This window comes from Moschus berezovskii, chromosome 14, assembly GCF_049115385.1.
Source record: "Moschus berezovskii isolate FMDL1 chromosome 14, NW_MosBer_1.0, whole genome shotgun sequence".
Classification (NCBI taxonomy): Eukaryota; Metazoa; Chordata; class Mammalia; order Artiodactyla; family Moschidae; genus Moschus; species Moschus berezovskii.
In genome coordinates, this window is record NC_142473.1 from 66,817,501 (window position 1) to 66,835,951 (window position 18,451).

Sequence of the window (18,451 nt, forward strand, 5' to 3'; positions counted from 1 at the left end):
GGCTCTGATACGAAAGGATTTTTTTCTAAATTTTACCAAGATTTCAACAGTTAATCTAGGTACTTATATTAAAATATTCATAATATTGCCATGTTATGTATATGTATAAACATGGAAACTCAAATACACATGCACACGTGCACACAATAGCACTTTTGAAATAATACTACTTCATATCACCTGGCTTTTAATTTAAGTTTGAAGCTAGTGAAATATACACCACCTGGGAGAGTGTACCTCTGACCATGAGGAGTGCAGAAAATCACTGCTGCAATTGATACTTCTCATTCATTATGAAAAATTTTTATACTGTCAGTATAGAGAAAGCCGCATTTCATTTTGCCAACCAAAACCGTACTACCTAACTGCTTTTGTGTAAAAGCTAACACAACTTGTCAAAAATAGCCCTCGCTATACACTGAACTGGTGAAAGCAGTTCAGAACAGTTTGGCGAAGATAAACCAGAAAGTTAATTTTTGTATTATTTTCTTTTCATTCACATTCCTACCAGGTAGGCTTTGTCAAATACCTATAGTAAAGGAGAACTTGCTCATGCATGCAAAACAAAATAAAATAAGATTAAAAGCTCCAGGAAATCAGCCTGCTTCAAAAAACCATTAACGTGTACCTATCCCTCAAGCTTTACAAATGTGTTAATTGTCGTATTTCAGTCATCTAAATATGTTTCAGCATAAAGTAACCGAGATTTCCTGTTGTATAAGCACTGCTGTCTGGGGTTGTGGGGGGAGGGAGGGATGGACAAGGACTAAATAACACACTGTAATGAAACCTGCCTTTGGGCAGACATGCCTCAGTTCTGAATGCCCAGAAATACTTCACAGACGCTCCAGGCTGCCTAGCAATGGGGATTTCTAATTCTGGCTAGCTTGACAAAGTAAATACAACTATTGAACATAAGGCAGTTCCTAATAAAAAACAACAATTCCCCCTTGTAAACACCTACATTTGGCCCCATTAAAAATTCTTTCTTCATACCCAGAAACTCACAGACCCTTAAACGTGGGGGTCTCAAAGTAACTACAGAGCAGTTGGGAGATTTAATGCTGTTGAGATGTTGTCCGTTGCCATTTCTACCGAGCCCTTCATACCCCATCTCAGGGCTTTGTGGAGCAATATTCTTTCTGCATTTGCTGGAGGACATTATACAGGCAGGCACACTGGCCATTATGCTCCCAGCATTCATTCATGGATGGCCAGAAGAAAATCCATTTATGTTCATATATATGCTATGCTTACCTCCAAAATATGGTTGATATGGTTATGGTTGATATATGGTTGATGGAGTATTCATCCAAAGCTACCAGTGTGGAGTTATTTAGTGGACTGAAATTAGTGTGATAACTTAAGCCATTATCTGAATTCAAAATTCTCTGATTCCTGCTTTTTCATGTTAGAACTCATCTCTTCCATTAGCTATGTATCAGTCAGACCTCTGCCAGTCCCTAAGTGAAATAGTGTAGTAGTCTTAAAAATCTCTTGGTTTTAGGGATCAACCTGGAGCTTACACACATGTTTATCTGCCAACCGTTTACTGAGTAGAAGGCTTCATTCAGATTAAAGATTACAGAATTCAAACATTAGTTCTAGTAGACAAAAACAAATTGTTACCTTTGCCACCTCCAGACTAGTTTCCATGTGTTTTAGAAAGAAAAGAGGAGATAAAAAGGAATTCTCCTACAGTTAGTAGTTTGAATTTATTTCTAAAAGAAGGTGGTTTTTTTTCAACCTCAACATTCAGATCTAAAAACTCTATATGTTCCTAAAATATCTTACTATTCTTAAGTCATCTGAGGGGTAGTACCAATATATTGCTGCTAAAATGTTTCCTCACTTGTCTCGGGTAGAAAAGGGACCTCCAGGGCAAAGCAGGCCTGAAGAGCCTGTCAAAACGACTGTCTGTCCACAGAAAGATCTCAGGCTTCTTCCACTTACTGCCAGAGCAGCAGTAGGTCCTAGATCTCAAGAGTCTCTCAGCTTGGCCCTGCTGAAACTTAATTCAAATTCTGCACACTCTGGAGCTTATATGCTCCTGCCTGCATTGTTTGCTCCAGAGCCCATACAAGCCTTGGGTTAAGCAGAGCTGGAGACCAGTCAAAAGGTTGCCGGAGTGAGAAGCCCCGCTACAATTCAAGAAGAATGAATAGGAGAGAGTCCGTTTTGGGAAATATGAGGAGTCTCATTTAAGCTGTGATGCGCAACCAGAGGATCACAGTGACCATGGGGAACTTAGCCACCCCATTCCTTTCTCCTTTATCCATCCCAGAGAAGAGGCTCACGAGTTGGAGGGGTCGGGGGGAGCAGTGTCTTTCACAGTTTCTACCGTCCAAGTTTAGGTAACAATTCAAGTCACCTTATTCCAGCTATTACCTAAATGATATATATATATATATATTTATTTTTCAGTCCTGCTCATGTTAGAACATTAATGAGAATAAAATGTGCAAAAAAAAAAAAAAACCAAGAAGAGACCCAAAGATAAGAAAAAGATACTGCCTTTAGTTTGTGTAGAAAATAAAACCATTTTAAGGCAAGTTCTTCAGGAATAATCTAGTTTGTTCTCTGTTATTATATGACATACAGGAGGAAAGTAACATGACTTCCCATATTTTCAATGTCTGACAATTCAGGAACATTGAAACTGAAACATGGTCGTATTCTTAGTACTGTGTGGCCCAAAAGATTCTGACTCACGTTTTAAGAGGATTAAGTGCAGCAAACCATCCCCACAAACAGCATCACTGAAAACACTTCACACAGGGCCCAACCCATTTACCTGGAATCCTCCCGCTGGGCAGGCATGAGGCTGGGAACCACCACTCCCCTCAGGAGGACGGTGGGAGTGGGAGGACCCTGTGGGTCACCTAGCGACTAGAACGTCTTTTCTGAATCAGAAAAAAGGCTCTAGAACAGCCTGTGTACACTGCCTTTTTGGAAAATTCTGTCTTTACTAGAATACACATGTGTGCCACAACTGTTCTCTGTTGTTGAAAATGTTCCCTTTGCCTGAAAGTTTCTTTTTCCATGTCCTATGATAGTCCTTTCTGCAAATTTAGATCTTAGCTCAAATGTACCGTCCAAAAAAATTTTCACCAATTAAAGTAGTGGTTAGGCCAAATTGTTCATTCAGGTTTTCCTGTTAAAATGTTATGGAAAAACCCAAACAAACATTTTGGCCAACCCAAACAGTATCCCCAGCAGTATTGCGTCACCATATTTCATTTCCTTAAAATACCTCTCGCTCTCTAAGTGATCTTCTCCATTTGTTGTCTTTTCTGTATCTTAGCTGTCTCTCCTTGCGTCAGTAAGTGTCTGTGTACTGTCCCTTTCTGAAGTTCTCTTTTGGACATAGAGATTTTGCCTGTTGTGTTCCCTATTTTCCTTAGTGCTTAGAAAAGGTCTGGTGCACAGATTACTGGGTAAGAATGTGGACTTTGAAGCCAGAACACCTGAGTTCAATTCCCATTTGACTATCCTGAAGTTGAAGCATCCCTTCTGCTGTTTGTGGACTTGGTCACATGTTCCACAACTAGCTGAAAGGGAAACTTGGAAGTGAAGTCATTTTCAGGATGGCCGCATATTCACTGGTTCTTCTACTCAAGTAGAAAGGGAGAGTGGACACTGGAGGTCAGTGTCATAGTCTCCAACCCTTCGGAACCCCAATATCCAGCACAGCCTCTTCCCACAAATTACCTGCTCTTCAGGAATGAGTGGGGAATCCTGCTGGTGAGGAACTGCAAAAATTCTCTGCCCTGGAAGCAGAGGAGTGTAGCTGGGTTTGCAGCCCTCCGTTGGAAAAGGAGCTCCTTTGTCCACTGTCCTCCGTGTCCCTTTAGGAAGTTACTCCTTGTCTGTTACCAGTGACAGCTGCATGAAGTCGCTATGAGAGCATGTGCCCTTTGGGGGCTGCACCAATTTTGTTTGTTTGTATTCGTTTATTTATTTATTCATAGCTGTGCCAGGCCTTAGTTGTGGCATGCGGGATCTAGTTCCCTTCTGCATTGGGAACGCAGAGTCTTAGCCACTGGACCACCAGGCAAGTCCCTGGAGGCTGCAGTTTTTCCGTCCCACTTATAGGTAGATCGGTGGGTTCCTTGGTAGCTCAACTGGTAAAGAATCCACCTGCAATGCAGGAGACCCCGGTTCAATTCCTGGGTCGGGAAGATCCCCTGGAGAAGGGAATAGCTACCCACTCCAGTATTGTGGCCTGGAGAATTCCATGGACTATATAGGCCATGAGTCACAAAGAGTTGGACATGACTGAGCAACTTTCACTATAGGTAGATCAGATTGCAGGACCTAAGATTCCATAGGCATTGAAAAATCATAGACTCTTGACCAGGCTTGTCGTTTCTTTGATAAAACAACCCCCTCCAAATGTTATGAGGTTGACAGTCGATTTGCTTCTCTTCACTTCCACGTGCAAGTAATCAGAGCCACAAAGCTGTCCAGACATATTGATAGTTCTAGCATTCAACTGCAGGAAACAGGTCCCATCTAATTATTTTATTAAGTTGGAAAGTTGATACCAGAAAATTGGGAGCCAGTGAAATAACTGGAAGGGCTAAGGGATAATGCCACCAAACTGGCCTCCAAGGAGGCTGCTGCCTCTACCAAAGTCAGTTAGGTGAGGAATTGGGAGGCAGCAACTATAGCTACTTCCTGAAAGTGCCCAGTTCCATGGCTGCATTCCTGCAGCTAGAAACTTCCCATGGCCACTGCTGCCAGTGCCTCTTGGCCCCCAGGAAGTAAGTCACTGGACACTGAAATTGGGTGAGCCTCCCTTCCCACAGCTGACTCTCTGCCCCTGTGATGCCTGTGAAGCTGTCGACTAGTCACTAGAATGGAAAAAAAAAAAAAACCACCACTGTCCCTGCAACAGTGTTTGCCAATTGCCACAGTAAAAGTAGCAGGAAGATAAGTACCTGCTTCTTTTCCACCTTCTGAATCTACTGCAGCTGTGGATAAGCCTAATTCACACCTTTCCAGCCTCTTACCTGCAGGCAGACACACCCCAGGGCAGTTGAAATGGGCGCCTGTCCACCACAACTCTCATCTTGTAAGACTTGAGTCTTATTTTCTGGCCTCTCTGTTCTGCCTATACCCCTCCCTTGCATCTTAACTTGTAACTAGCTTGAAGCAATCTGAAATAATCGACTTGAGAAAGAAGGCAGCACCCTTAATCTGACTGTTGTCTCTGGCTCCCATTTTCTGGCCAGCCTCTTAATGAGGCATTTCACCATGGCTCAGAGGCACAGACATCTGTGAAGGTTGCCTGCTTTGGTGTGCAACTGCAGAAGTAGCTGGGCTTTCTCAACCCTCTGACGCCCCAAGTTACAAGCTTTTGGTTAGTTTAGGCTATAAGCTGCAGGCAGGTGCCTCCTTTAATAAAACTGTCATCCCTCTACCTCTTCTAGCACATTCTATGGCTCCAGCCTGAGTTCATTTCTCTTTCATAAATAACTTTGCCGCAAGTGGCAAGAAGCCACTAATACGCCAATATTCTGAATTTCTCCAACATTTCAACTAGAGCCACTGATTAGGAGATATGAGGTTTGCCTTCCAAGTTGTCACAAGCCTAATGAGAGTCATCAGCTTTCCAACCTGCAATACTGACCTCACTGCCCACCTTCTTAACCACTAAGCCAACCTAGATTTTTGAGGCTAGAACTCAATCCATTTTTCAAGTACCAAATTCTCTATAAACAGGATATAGGTTAGGCTGTCATTAAAGAAATTCAAAAAAGCAGTGGCTTAAGTAATATAGAACACATATCGTATAAAAGCCCAATTTGGTGACCCAAGGCTCTTTTGGTGGTCAGGTAGTGTCAGGAGACCCTAAGCTATTTCTGTGGTTTTGCTCTGCCCAAACCTTCCATTTGATGGTCCAAGATGGCTGCTTCAGCACCTGCCCTCAAGTCCACATTTTCAGTGAGTGGGAAGAAGGGAAGTTTAGCTTGTCCCCAACATTGTGGAGCTTAGAGTAAGAATGCAAATAAAGGACCACATAATTACATGTCTCGATATTTTAAAGTTATCAAGCCAACAAATCATTAAATATATTTTATCTTCCTTTCTTCACAAGTATACCTTCCTCAGAAGCCAAGTTTAAATTTAGGATCAGGGTTCCACTCCAGAAGATGGAGACATAGGAGGAGTTGGCCTACAGCTTACCTCCTTTCTCTCCCCACCCCTGCCTCCTTCCCACACAGAGCAGGCAATGTGATGTGCTTGGGGACACCCGGCCTGCACATTCAAACTCTGTCCACACTCCCCACACACCGCCATCCCTAAGTTCCTCCTGGGGTCCTGGGGTGTGCACACAGATAAAGAATTTCACCCACAAGGGACAGATCTGGGGAAGAGACCTGTGCAGGTTCTGTGGCCATTTGCACAGGGAGTTCTGAGGCCCTGAGTACCCAGAGTGTGTCCTCCAAAGAAAGGTACATGCTCTAGATGGGCATAACCCCTTCACCCTGGTTAACTCCTCACCCCACAGGGGGAGGAGCATGAGTGCCCAGTGAGGGGGGCCCCTCTTGCTGGGGTTGAATAGTGATGCCAAGGGAAAGGGAAGTGAATGGCACTTCCCCCACTCTAAGGAGCTGACCTTGAACTTAACCATGGCACTTCGGCTCAAGATGAAGTCACCAGAGCCTAATCACTCAGCCTCATCTATTGGCCAGGGAAGCTAGGAAGTGTGGCCTTAATTCTGGGAGGCCGTGTGGCCCACTCAGAGATTTTTTTCACTCTGCAAAGGAAGAGAATAGATATTGGGAGTAAGCTAACAATCTCTGCCACAGACACATGCCTTTTCACAAATCACACTTTTGTTTAGACAAGTGAGTTCTTCACAATCTGCTTTCAGAGAGGTGAGCTTGGAGGCAAGACAATACTGTCAGTTATAATTGACGGTCAAAATAATTGCACACCTGAGCATTTTTCAATGGGCAGCCAATGTGCAATGTTCCAACTCTGAAATTTTGTCTAATTTTCAGATCAATCAGGAAGAACCAACTGAATTTTTTTCAATTCAGGATATAGTATGGTTATGAGATTCAATAGAAGAGTTTTAATCTGCAGCCCTGAGAATGAATTGCATCTTAAACAGAAGTGAAAGCTAAAACCTTGACCATGTTTTCCCAGAATTTTTTCCAGACATATTCAGCCACTATCAAATGTACACTTATCCAAAAAGAGCAAAAATATGATTCTGGCATGATTTCCACTGCCCCATTCATGTATAAGAGTAACACAGAATTCACCAAAATTATGCAGATATATCTTCCACATTTTAAAATTTTAACCAGATGTAATTACAATATAACATTGCATGGTAATAATGTAATGATCATGAAATAATATAAATTTAAGAATATGAAATATAATAATTATGTAATAGCATATAAGATTAATGTTTTTGCCAGTTGAAATAACACTCTGAAATCTTGTGAAGAAATAATGGTGACGGCACTTCCCTGGTGGTCCAGTGGTAAAAGTCCACACTCTCCATGCAGGGGGCCTGGATTTGATCCTTGACCAGGGTACTAGATCCCACATGTCACAACTAAGACCCAGTGCAGCCAAATAAATAAATAAAAATGATTTTTTTTTAGCGGAAACCTAATAGTGGTAAATGGACCCCAAATTGCTTCCTCTAGTACAAAGGCATGCGTTTTTTCACTGGCCCAGAAGCCAGGCACCCGATGTGCCCCATTTTCACTGTTGTGTTACTGGGTGTGAGGGAACTGGTTTAGACTTTTTGAAATTTTCTTTATTTGTGGCTGAGCTGGCTCTTCGTTGCTAGTGCGGGCTTTCTCTAGTTGGGGTGAGCGGGGCTCCTCTCTCGTTGTGATACGCAGGTTCTCACCGCAGCAGCTTCTCGTGTTGTGGAGCACAGGCTCTAGGATGCACGGGATTCAGTAGATCTGGTGCGTGGGCTTAATTGCCCATGGCATGTGGGATCTTCTCGGACCAGGGATTGAACCTGTGTCCCCTGCATTAGCAGGCAGATTCTTAACCAGTGAACCACCGGGGAAAACCTCCTATTTAGACTTTTTAAATCTTACCAGAAGCAAAGACTATTACTGGAGTTTTCTTTTATATTTCTTGACAGCACCACGGTAAAGGGCATTGTATAATAAATGCTCAGACTTAGTGACCAGACCTGCTGGCCAAGTCCAGGGTTCTGTTGCTGTTGCTTATAAATATGTTTTTCATTAAACTGGTAGATTCATCTCTTTGCCCTAATAAGCTCACTTATTTGTATCTTTTTTCATACTGTTTCATGGGGTTCTCTTGTCCCATATGTATGTTTATAAGTTACCTCAAAAGGCTTTTTTGGAACAATAAAAGGTATAAATAAATTAGTGCAGTACTTAATAATTTATAAAACACTTCATATCTCATCTGATCCTGGTAACAGTCTTAGGGGAGAATCATTCACTTGTGACAGATAAGGATACTAAAGCAAGACAAGTGAAGTGACTTCAGTTCAGTTCAGTAGTTCAGTCGTGTCCAACTCTTTGCGACCCCATAGGCTGCAGCACGCCACACTTCCCTGTCCTTCACTGTCTCCTAGAATTTGCTCAAGCTCATGTCCATCAAGTCAGTGATTCCATCCAACCATCTCATCCTCTGTCACCCCCTTCTCCTCCTGACCTCAATCTTTCCCCCAAACTGCATCAGGGTCTTTTCCAGTTAGTCAGCTCTTTGCATCAGGTGGCCAAAGAATTGGAGCTTCAGCATCAGTCCTTCCAATGAATATTCAGGACTGATTTCCTTTATGATTGGCTGGTTGGATCTCCTTAATGTCTAAGGGACTCTCAAGAGTCTTCTCCAGCACCACAGTTCAAAAGCATCAATTCTTCGGTGCTCTTATCTGAGTGAAGTGACTCAGATGCGACTTATCTGAGGTCATATTGATAGGGAGCAGAGTATTAAACTGTCACTGGCTGCCCCCATGGAAAAACCAATGTAGAACCTATATGTTCAAAGGTGTTCGTAAGTTTTCATTTAAATTGATTATGTTTTAAAGAAAAAGTCTATTAGGAAGTATTTTGAAATATTAACCCCTATTTCTGTGACTGGAAAGTGTGACTTTTCAGGAAATGTCATAAGTTTTAAAGGATACAAACAAATCTCTATTAATTTGCTAAAGAATAAAATGTACTACATGAGTTGTTTTCAGAAAACATACGGTGCCCAGTGGTTTGGTCTTGGAAAAATATGAAAAATATAAGTTGATTAAGCTTATTTTAATTGGTATTTACCTGCAATTTGTCTCAAATCCAAGTGGTAATCTAGATTCATTATCTTGCCCCGTCTGTCTGGGAACTGTGAGTGCTAAGCACAGGTCTGGCAGGCTTGGAGAAAAGGAATTAGGAAGAGAATTGTGGAGCCAGAAAGCTCAATCCTATATATGATCAGTAGAGTTGCTAATTCAGGAAGGAACAAAATATAGTCAGTGGCTCAGCCCAGCAGTGGGACAGAGAGGTTGGCAGAGAGGGAGGAATTCCAGTCCAGTTCAGCTTGGTCCCCCTTGAAGCCACAGAGCAAAGTATTTCTGCCACTGTTTCTTTGTTAGGACCCAGGGCTTCCTATGGGCCTAAGGGTGCCTTTTGGCAGGAACTCCCTTAATCTGCCAGAGCATTTTGTCAGGCTCGCTGTTTCCCACGTTGTAGCACTGAGCACCGAAGAATTAATGCTTTCGAACTGTGGTATTGGAGAAGACTGTTGAGAATCCCTTGGACAGCAAGGAGATCAAACCAGAAGTCAACCCTGAATATTCATTGGAAGGACTGATGCTAAAGCTGAAGCTTCAATACTTTGGCCACCTGATTCGAAGAGCTGACTCATTGGAAAAGTCCCTGATGCTGGGAAAGATTGAGGGCAGGAAGAGACAGGGGAGACAGAGGATGAGACAGTTGGATGGTATCATCAACTTAATGGACATGAGTTTGAGCAAACTCCAGGAGACAGTGAAGGACAGGAAAGCCTGCTGTGCTGCAGTCCATGGGGTTGCAAAGAGTCAGACACGACTGAGCGACTGAACAACAACAAACCAGTGGGATGAATTGCTATAAAGCACCCCAGGCCTCTGCAGAACCTTGGGAGCTGTCACACCTTCCGTGGGTCTGCCTACACAGAAATCATCATTCTAGACCAGGCATTCATGGGACAAAGAGGCAGCCAGCCAGATAAGCATCTCCTACCTCAGCAGCACAATGCCTTCCTCCCAGAATCTGGGAAAAGAAAATCAGGTGACAGAATTTTAGCTCAAGATCTACGGTATGTTTTTGCCCCTGGCCTCAGAACCCCAGGTATAAAATGAGAAAGATGAATACCTTGATTTGGTTTATAAGATTCAATCTGTACTAGATTATTTTATAGGCCTGATTTTTTTCCATTACTCAGTGAAACTTCACCGTCTAGAAGTTTATATCCCCCCACAGCCTTGCAGCTTTAGTCTAAAGGAGGTCACTGTGCTGTATGGAGTGTCTTACAGTGTGTTCTTTCAGAAGACAGATCTGGGATACAGCAGCATCTGAACGTTTACATGTCGAGTGTGTAAATGCTTTGGACGCCTCAGAGGGAAAGTGCCTGACACACCTGGCAGGCCTGGAAGCCACCTCCTCTGCTCCCTCACTGCTTCACATCGCACTGACATGGTACACGGGGGGAGGCTTAGAAAGGGTGGGAACAAAACCCACTGCTTGAGAATTTAGGCTGCCTGGTAAGCTGATTCAAGTAATAGTCAACAAAAGCCGGTGAAATCGCACAGATTCCCGTGTTTCCAAGAACCATCCTTGCGCTTTTTTCAGAGGACACGGGTGCACAACCAGCTTTTACAGTGTAGCCTTTAGTTAGCAGCATTTAACCACATCACCCCAAATTTCTGTGCTCAGAAGTTACACATGAATGGTATTTGACTTTTCTTCAAAGCCATTCAACCTGAAAGATTTCCAAGCATGTCACACGTCACATTTAGCTACTTTTGCCATGAAGGGCTTTCAGCCAACTGGCTCATGCTCATTGCCTAGAGAAGCAAAGGAAGAGAAATTTTTAGCAAATAGGTAAGCTCCTGAAATAAACTATGTTTATGCTGGTTCTGAATAAAGTACACTAGTTTCCCCATTTGGATTGCCAGAGCAGTAGAATTTATCAAAATGCATCTTTAAAATGTACTGATTCTACCCTTAAGCAAATCGCTGTTTCTACATGCCAGAATCCAATTCATTATTTAACACCTAGCCCATCTCCGGGAAACTTTCTCTGTTCCCATCCTCCCACCACAATTTCTGCTTTTGTCTCTACAATTTTGTGGATGTAACTTGGACTGCTCACTGTGAGGGTTACTTGGGTGCTTGTCTCATGCCTGTTACTGGGATATAAGGCAACACGGAGTTTGGAGGATACCCTGTTCACATATCTTTTCAGAATGCCTTGCTTTGAGTAGATTCTAAATATTTGTTGACTCCAGTTGATTTCCTAAACAGCCTAATCACCATCTGACCTCATCTCTGTGGGGTCCCAACCAAAAGTACACACACACATACACACACACACATTTTTTAATGGTGACTTTTCTTTAAGTTTCAGAGAGCTTTTAGATCATGCATGTTCCCTAGTCATTTTTCCTCTGCTCATTAGCAATAACTACAAGATCTTAAAGAAACATTTCAGCTCATACATATAATTAAGTATCTCTTTCCTCGTTGCTTCCGCTCACGAACATTGATAGAGTTAACACTGCAAAGACATTCATGACCTCAGACTTTAGAGTCATGTGTGTCTTTTAGATTCCTGAGCCTGTCACACTTTCATTTCTACCTGAAATCCTTTCTAACTAGGGTATGAAGAAATGAAAGAATTGTTTAAAACAAAGGAACAAATATGTCTTTCTTTGAATTATTTTTTATTATTTAAGAAATAGACATTTACTGACTTAATAAGTGACAGGCTGAGTGCTAAGGATACAAATGAATAACACTGTATTTATATTACTGTGTGATTATTATATTTTTCTGGACCTCCCTGACATCTTTGTTGATCGTATATCTATATAATAGTCTTTCATCCTAGATATATTTGAATCAGCAAACTGAAATCAAGGAAGAATATTTTCATTAATAATTTGTAATGTTTTAAAATGTTTTGATCCTTGCACACAGCTTGTGTTTACATGACAATAAACAAGCCTTTTATCAGGAAAGAAACTAGCCAGAACATATGCTAGTGTGTCACAATATTTTGACCCCAAAAAAATGTTTTTTCCCTTTCTCATTTTGATTTTTTTTTTTTTTTCATATCCAAGGGAGTTTTCAAATGAAGGGTTCTAGATAGGTTGTCTCCAGGTCAGTTCACCTCGTCAAGGCTTTGCTTAGTCATCAGGGGATAACCCCATCCTGCCCTGCTTATCTTTAGGTTTCCACACCCACTCTGCCTCACACAACAAACATGTTCCTTTGAGTTTGGATTTTTATGAAACAAATCATGTGGTCTGGGAGCAATGATAATTAAAGGAACTTAATAGAGATCCTTTTGAAAAACCAAAAAGTTTCTTTTGAAATGTGAGTATTTCTCCTAATTACAATAACTGTTCTGTAATTATGATTAGTTACTGGGTCTCCTTAAATCAACCTGTATCTGCAGACAAACAGATAGGAACGGGATGTGTTCAAAGCTACACTATACTTTTCAAAACATGATCCAACATCATGCATAGAAACAGACTTACCAAGACCTACAGCAGATGTTATGCTGACCTGTCTGAGCATATGAAAAATATTGACCCTTTAATTGGTATCACTTTTTTCCTTATGTCAATATGACATATGTCTATGAAAATGGTTAAGTTCCTTAAAGAAGGTATGGCCTTGAAATAAAAAATCATCAGGACAACTTAATAGACAAAGTAAAACAAGCATTTGCAGGAATCCATAATTGCTGAAAAACTACATTCAATTGAAAATACCATCTTGGAGCTCTAAGGGGAAAAGAAAAGCCAAAAAACAACCCTGCCATTATTATGTGGTATTTTTCAATTATGTTTTTATTTGTGCACTTACCGTGTTTTCATTTCTACCTAAATAAGAAAAATCGTAATACATTTAGGTCTGGACTCTGGAAATATGCCACTAAGATTCCTGGTCCAGTTTCTGTAATGGCTACAATTTGTAAAATCTGGTAGGAATAGGATGTGATTATATTGGGCTTTAATCTGAAGAATTGTTTTAGCAGGAATTTTATGTGCAAGACTAAATGCTGATCAACAGAGCATAATATTGTATTCTGAAGTGTGCTGGCAAAAGCAAAATTAATTATTTTTTTTCATTCTTTCTTTCCTTCCCCTGAAATCTTCTGCCATAGCGACTGCATTTGCCTCCAGACTTGTCAGACACTGTGAGCCGCTCAAGCAAACAGGATCTGGCAGAATCCGCCAAGCTGCTGGGCCCAGGCTGTGGCATGATGGCCGGAGGCAAGAAGCACCTGGACTTCTAGTGACTCCTCCTTAGTCATTGCCTGCAGAATTCTGTGACACCCTAATTATGATTGCTAATAGCTTATGTAAATATTTTTCTTAACGATGTGACCCTCCAATCCTTGAAAACTACAGTTAGGACTGCAAAATGAGGCCACTGTTCTTCATTATTTTAACCAACTTTTTATACAGAAATAGTACAGCAGAAATACTTTCACTTTAAAATTTTGTTTTATGCTATATCTAGTAAAGAATTTTATTTTTAAATAAAAGCAAATAAAATGTTCAAAATTCAGGATGCCTTACAGTGGTCATTAAGCGTGTGTGTATATATAAGGCACTTGGTTCACAACAAAGTGTATGTTACAGCAGGTAGCATATAAAACATTATGCAATTCAAAACTGTGAAAAACGTATTTTTCTCTTCATTTCTGAAAAAGACATCTCTCACCAAAAATGCTTTTATGTGATAAAAACTTTGCTACTATATGAAGACTAAAATAAAATAAACTTGCATTTACATATCCTATTATGAAATTGATGAAGATAAGATAATATTTGGGGATGAAGAATCCATTAAAAATAGTCTACCACAGTATTTAATAAATATAAAGAACTTGAGTAATAGAAAACTTAGACAAAGAAAGAGATGGTCTCTGTTTAAACAGAGTCCACACTATGAAATTATGTCAATAGACATAATTCAGGATTGAAATTCAAACTGACAGCTACATGAATGCTAGGATACTGGGGAAGAACATGTATGGAAGCTTGGCGAGAGATTTTTACAAAACATAGGTCTGAGACAAAGTATAAAACTGAAGGTAACTCAGATTTCTATTGCATCAGGTAAAACCCTTTGTTAATTATGAACATTGGTAGATGTGTACATTTATAACCGTATAAACACATCTTGGGGATATATAACATATTGAACTGGTTTTCATAGGAAACACCAGTTTTTTGAATCATAGTTCCATGTTCTCAAAGCTTTTGACAAATAAACAAAAAGTTTAAAAGTAACTTGCATATTTAAGTAATGTGCAAGTAACCCACTATAGCATAAACACATACTGTATAAGAGTCTCAGTTTTTAAAAAGCTGTTTAACATGTTAGGAGAAACTGAATTTTCAAAATACATTTCCAAATATATTAGACTATCTTGAAGCAGTTATATCTAGCACTTTTAAGCAGTTTGCTTTTAATATACCACAATTTATACTTTATTTGTTCTTGACAACATTGCAGAAAACAAAGACTTAGGTTTTTAAAACTGTCTATCCAATATGATGAATGTCAGTCACTTAAAAAAAACCCACTGTAGCATAAACACATACTGTATACAGCTTTTATTCAGAATTAGAATAATTGAATCAATGACAGTGATTTGCCAGGATGTCAAATCTCTCCATCATATCCTGTCACTACCAGTTTATTTTTTGTGATCGAAATCAAAAAGACAACTATTTTGTCACCCGCTATCTCATTAGTACTAAAAATCAGGTTTCTTCTATTTTTTTAGGATGTCTGGTTTATTTTTTTCACTTCTTTTAATTCGAAAGACACAAATTCTTCCCCATTTTCTTTTCAAAATAAAGTTTAAGAATTGATCTGTCAGTTAAAATTAAAGGGCTTTTATATTAAGGAAAGGTGCTTTTAAAATTTAAAGCAACTTCAAAAAAATCAATTTAGTCCATAGATGATAAATAATATGCAGATTCTCCACAAAAGCTTTGCTATGTCCTTTGAAAGCATTATGAACAATCTGAATAAAGTGAATATTTTAGTAGGGTTATTATTTTAATAAGTCTAACCTTTTCCTTACCGTGTTGTGATTCATTTTATACAAACACACAACGGAACAATTACATAGCATTTGACTCCGAAAAGGAAATGTGAGGTCATCGAATATGAAAATTGCTTGTCAAAAATACTTAGCAGGTCACTGAGTTACTACCCTAGCTAACATAACTATAAAATTAACGACCAATTACTAGTTAATATATGCCTTGCAAATAGATAAATACTATAAAAATTGAATGTGCATGTTTGAACCCTTATTTTAAATAAAAAAGAAACTTTTAAAACTCAGTAAAAGTGCATTCTGAACAATAATAGTATCTGGACTTTCCAAAAATCAGATCCAAGTGCTTTGGTGTTCTGATTCACTAGGCAGGCTTTGTTAAAATAAGCTACTGGAGAGGGATGTATATTTTCATTTTGCTCTGATAAAAACCCACTCTAAACATGTGTTTTCTTTCTTTCTGGAAACTTGTCAGTTATCCATATGCTAATAACTTACTACATTAAAATACTGGTCTTCAATAATGCTACTGTAGGTATACAAACTATTTTGATATGTTATGAAATGTACACTATTAACAGATTCTATTTCAGTTATCAGTTTGTCTCAAAGATATTTAAGTTAACAATGTCAAACAGTGTTTTAAATGTCCTCATATCTTGTAAGTGTTTCTAAAACTTCTAAACCCTCTATGGTATTCATTTCTTACGCTAGATTTGCCTTTCTTTAACATGAAGTAAATATTTTGACTGCTAGAGTCTGCTCAGGTGCTGGGGTTCTAAGACCTCTTGAATTTCTTTTTAGTAGCCACCAATTTCCACTTTTCCATTTATTCTTTATCTCCACCTCCAGGATCTGCACATACTAACACTAGACAAAATAAAACTACTTCAAAAGGAAGCAACACTCTGCAGTCAATTTCCTGTCTATCTTTTAAAGAGTCAGACACACGAATGCACATACAAAGCAAAAGTTGAGAGCCCTATTCATTTGTGTAAGCCCATTATGAATGTCATTTCTAAAGCATCATGTTAATGCTTTCCAAAGACAGTCACCATCAACACCACCAAATTTAAGCAATACTAACCCTAAATACTTACACTTGGAACTTTAAAACTGAGCAGTGAAGTCATTCAGAACCGAGGCAAAAAAAAAAAAAAGTTGCTTAAATAAGAAACAGTTGAGGTTTATTCTTGAAAAAAGGAAGAATTTGTGTTTGGCCTTGGTGAGCCAAACATTATACAAAGAAGAAAACCCTTTTTAAAAAAAATCTTGTTTACATTAAGGCCCAGAGCAAAAAGAAGCAAGCAGAATATGGACACCATCCTAAAATGACATAAATTCACAAAACAAAGCTGAATCTTGGAATAATACTGTATGAATGATTCAGGAAACCTAGTAGTGATTTTTCTTTAAAAGGAAGAAGAAATGATTATGTGAGCCATACCACAAGCCAGTTTTGATTTAAGAGGAGGCACAGCTTTGGGGTGGGAAAGGAGGGATATTCTGAGAATTCATTATGTTAAAAAGCATTTGTTTACTCGGAGTAATTTGAATGTTCTTACTCAAACATTCAGCTCAAATTCTGTTCACCTGGTCTCCCTAAGTCAGTCAAGTCTGGAGAAAAATCTCGTGATTCTACCAAGGACATCACAAATGGATGGCCACCATCCTGGAGGATGGCATCAAGGCATCCCTGAAGAGTTCCCATTCATAAATATATAAACATACCTATCAATAAATAAATAAAAGTTATTTCAAGAATGAGTAAAAGGCCACCTCTGGGCACAGCTTCCACACTGTGCTTGCCATGCTGTCCCCGGGGGTGTGCCTGGAACTCCATTCAAAAGGACAGCTCATCTCCCTAGGGTGAGGGCAGAAGGCAAGGCAGCCAACCCATCCTGCTGGACCAGAGGGCATCTACAGCTGAGCGGCTGCATCAGACTAAACCAGGCTGCGGAGCCACTGCGTCCTGGCAAGCTTGACCCTCTGAGGATGCGTATACGTGCCTAAGTGCACACAGGCAGCTCCTCTGCTCCACAACACTCCCCTTCTCCCGTTCCCACCTCCTGCACCCAAACGTCACAGCCAGTTCTCCAAAGTCTCTGCTTCCTGCACAGCAGAGCCGTGGGCCAGGACCGGCTGCATGACCGTGGCCCAAATCATAATTGGTTGGAAACCATCCCTTCTTGCAGTGAGGCGGTGAGGCAGCCAGCAGCCACCGCACACACTCACACACAGCCCACCTCAGACATTTCCCCCGGCACATGTTCCTCTGGGAATGCAGGTGGCAAAATGTCAAGAGGGGGAAATATCTGCACAGGTGTACCAACAGTGCATATGTGTACGTGCTCCTCTGCAGAAGTGTACACGTGTGCAACACAGACGGGCTCGAACTGCATACACACGTATAAAAACGGCAATCAGCGTGTCTCAGTGTGCAGCAAATCTGGTGGAATAAAATTATTAATATAAAGCATGCCAGAGAGATCAATCACAATTATCTGTTCACAAGTATATTCTTTAGCTAGAAAATAGTAGATGTTGAACTAGATTATTTTTTTTAAAGCCTCCAATTAATTTCTCTATTTCTGATTGTTTGCCTTCGGGGGTTAAAAACAAAACCAAAAAAGAGCAGAGTACAATTCCGTGGAAGTGTGTCTTTGTCCCCAGAGGGTTTTGCTATGCAGGCATTTAATCTAGACTGCCAGACCCCCAGCCTTTGACTGAAGCGTGCAGAAGAAAACTTATCCATATTGACTTATATGTTACACAGAACAGACAGAAATAAAAGTCTCAGACAGGCCTCTTTCCCCCAACAAAGGCTCATTTTTTTCCATCCTTTGCTTGGGCTCAAGCACTCCTGCCCTGCGTGCCGCCACTTTAAACATGATCAGATCTGTGCTTCATTGCAAATAACCACTGACCAACAATGGGCCCTGCTTCATAGATTTGGGAATGTTTGGCTTAAGCTGCCAATGACTGAAGGCCTTTACTCCCCCCGGCCAGTTGCAGTCGCTTTGTTGTTGTCTGTTGACGTGTCCGTGCTCATTATTCCTTGACATGCAACATCCCCCCTCCACCCTCCAACCATCCACAACCACACAGAAAGCGAGATTCAAATGGAACAGCTGTAGTGGTTCAATGG

General features: G+C 40.4%; 1 protein-coding gene across 1 annotated transcript in view; it reads left to right on the forward strand.

Moving 5' to 3' along the window:
• The window catches only part of ELP4 (elongator acetyltransferase complex subunit 4), a 234,116-nt gene extending 220,323 nt beyond the window's left edge, over positions 1-13,793 (forward strand). Inside the window, exon 10 of the mRNA XM_055423784.1 lies at positions 13,387-13,793. Within this exon, the coding sequence (XP_055279759.1) occupies positions 13,387-13,518 (132 nt within the window). The 3' untranslated portion in view covers positions 13,519-13,793. The remainder of the gene's footprint in view (positions 1-13,386) is intronic.
• The last annotated feature ends 4,658 nt before the right edge of the window (positions 13,794-18,451 follow it).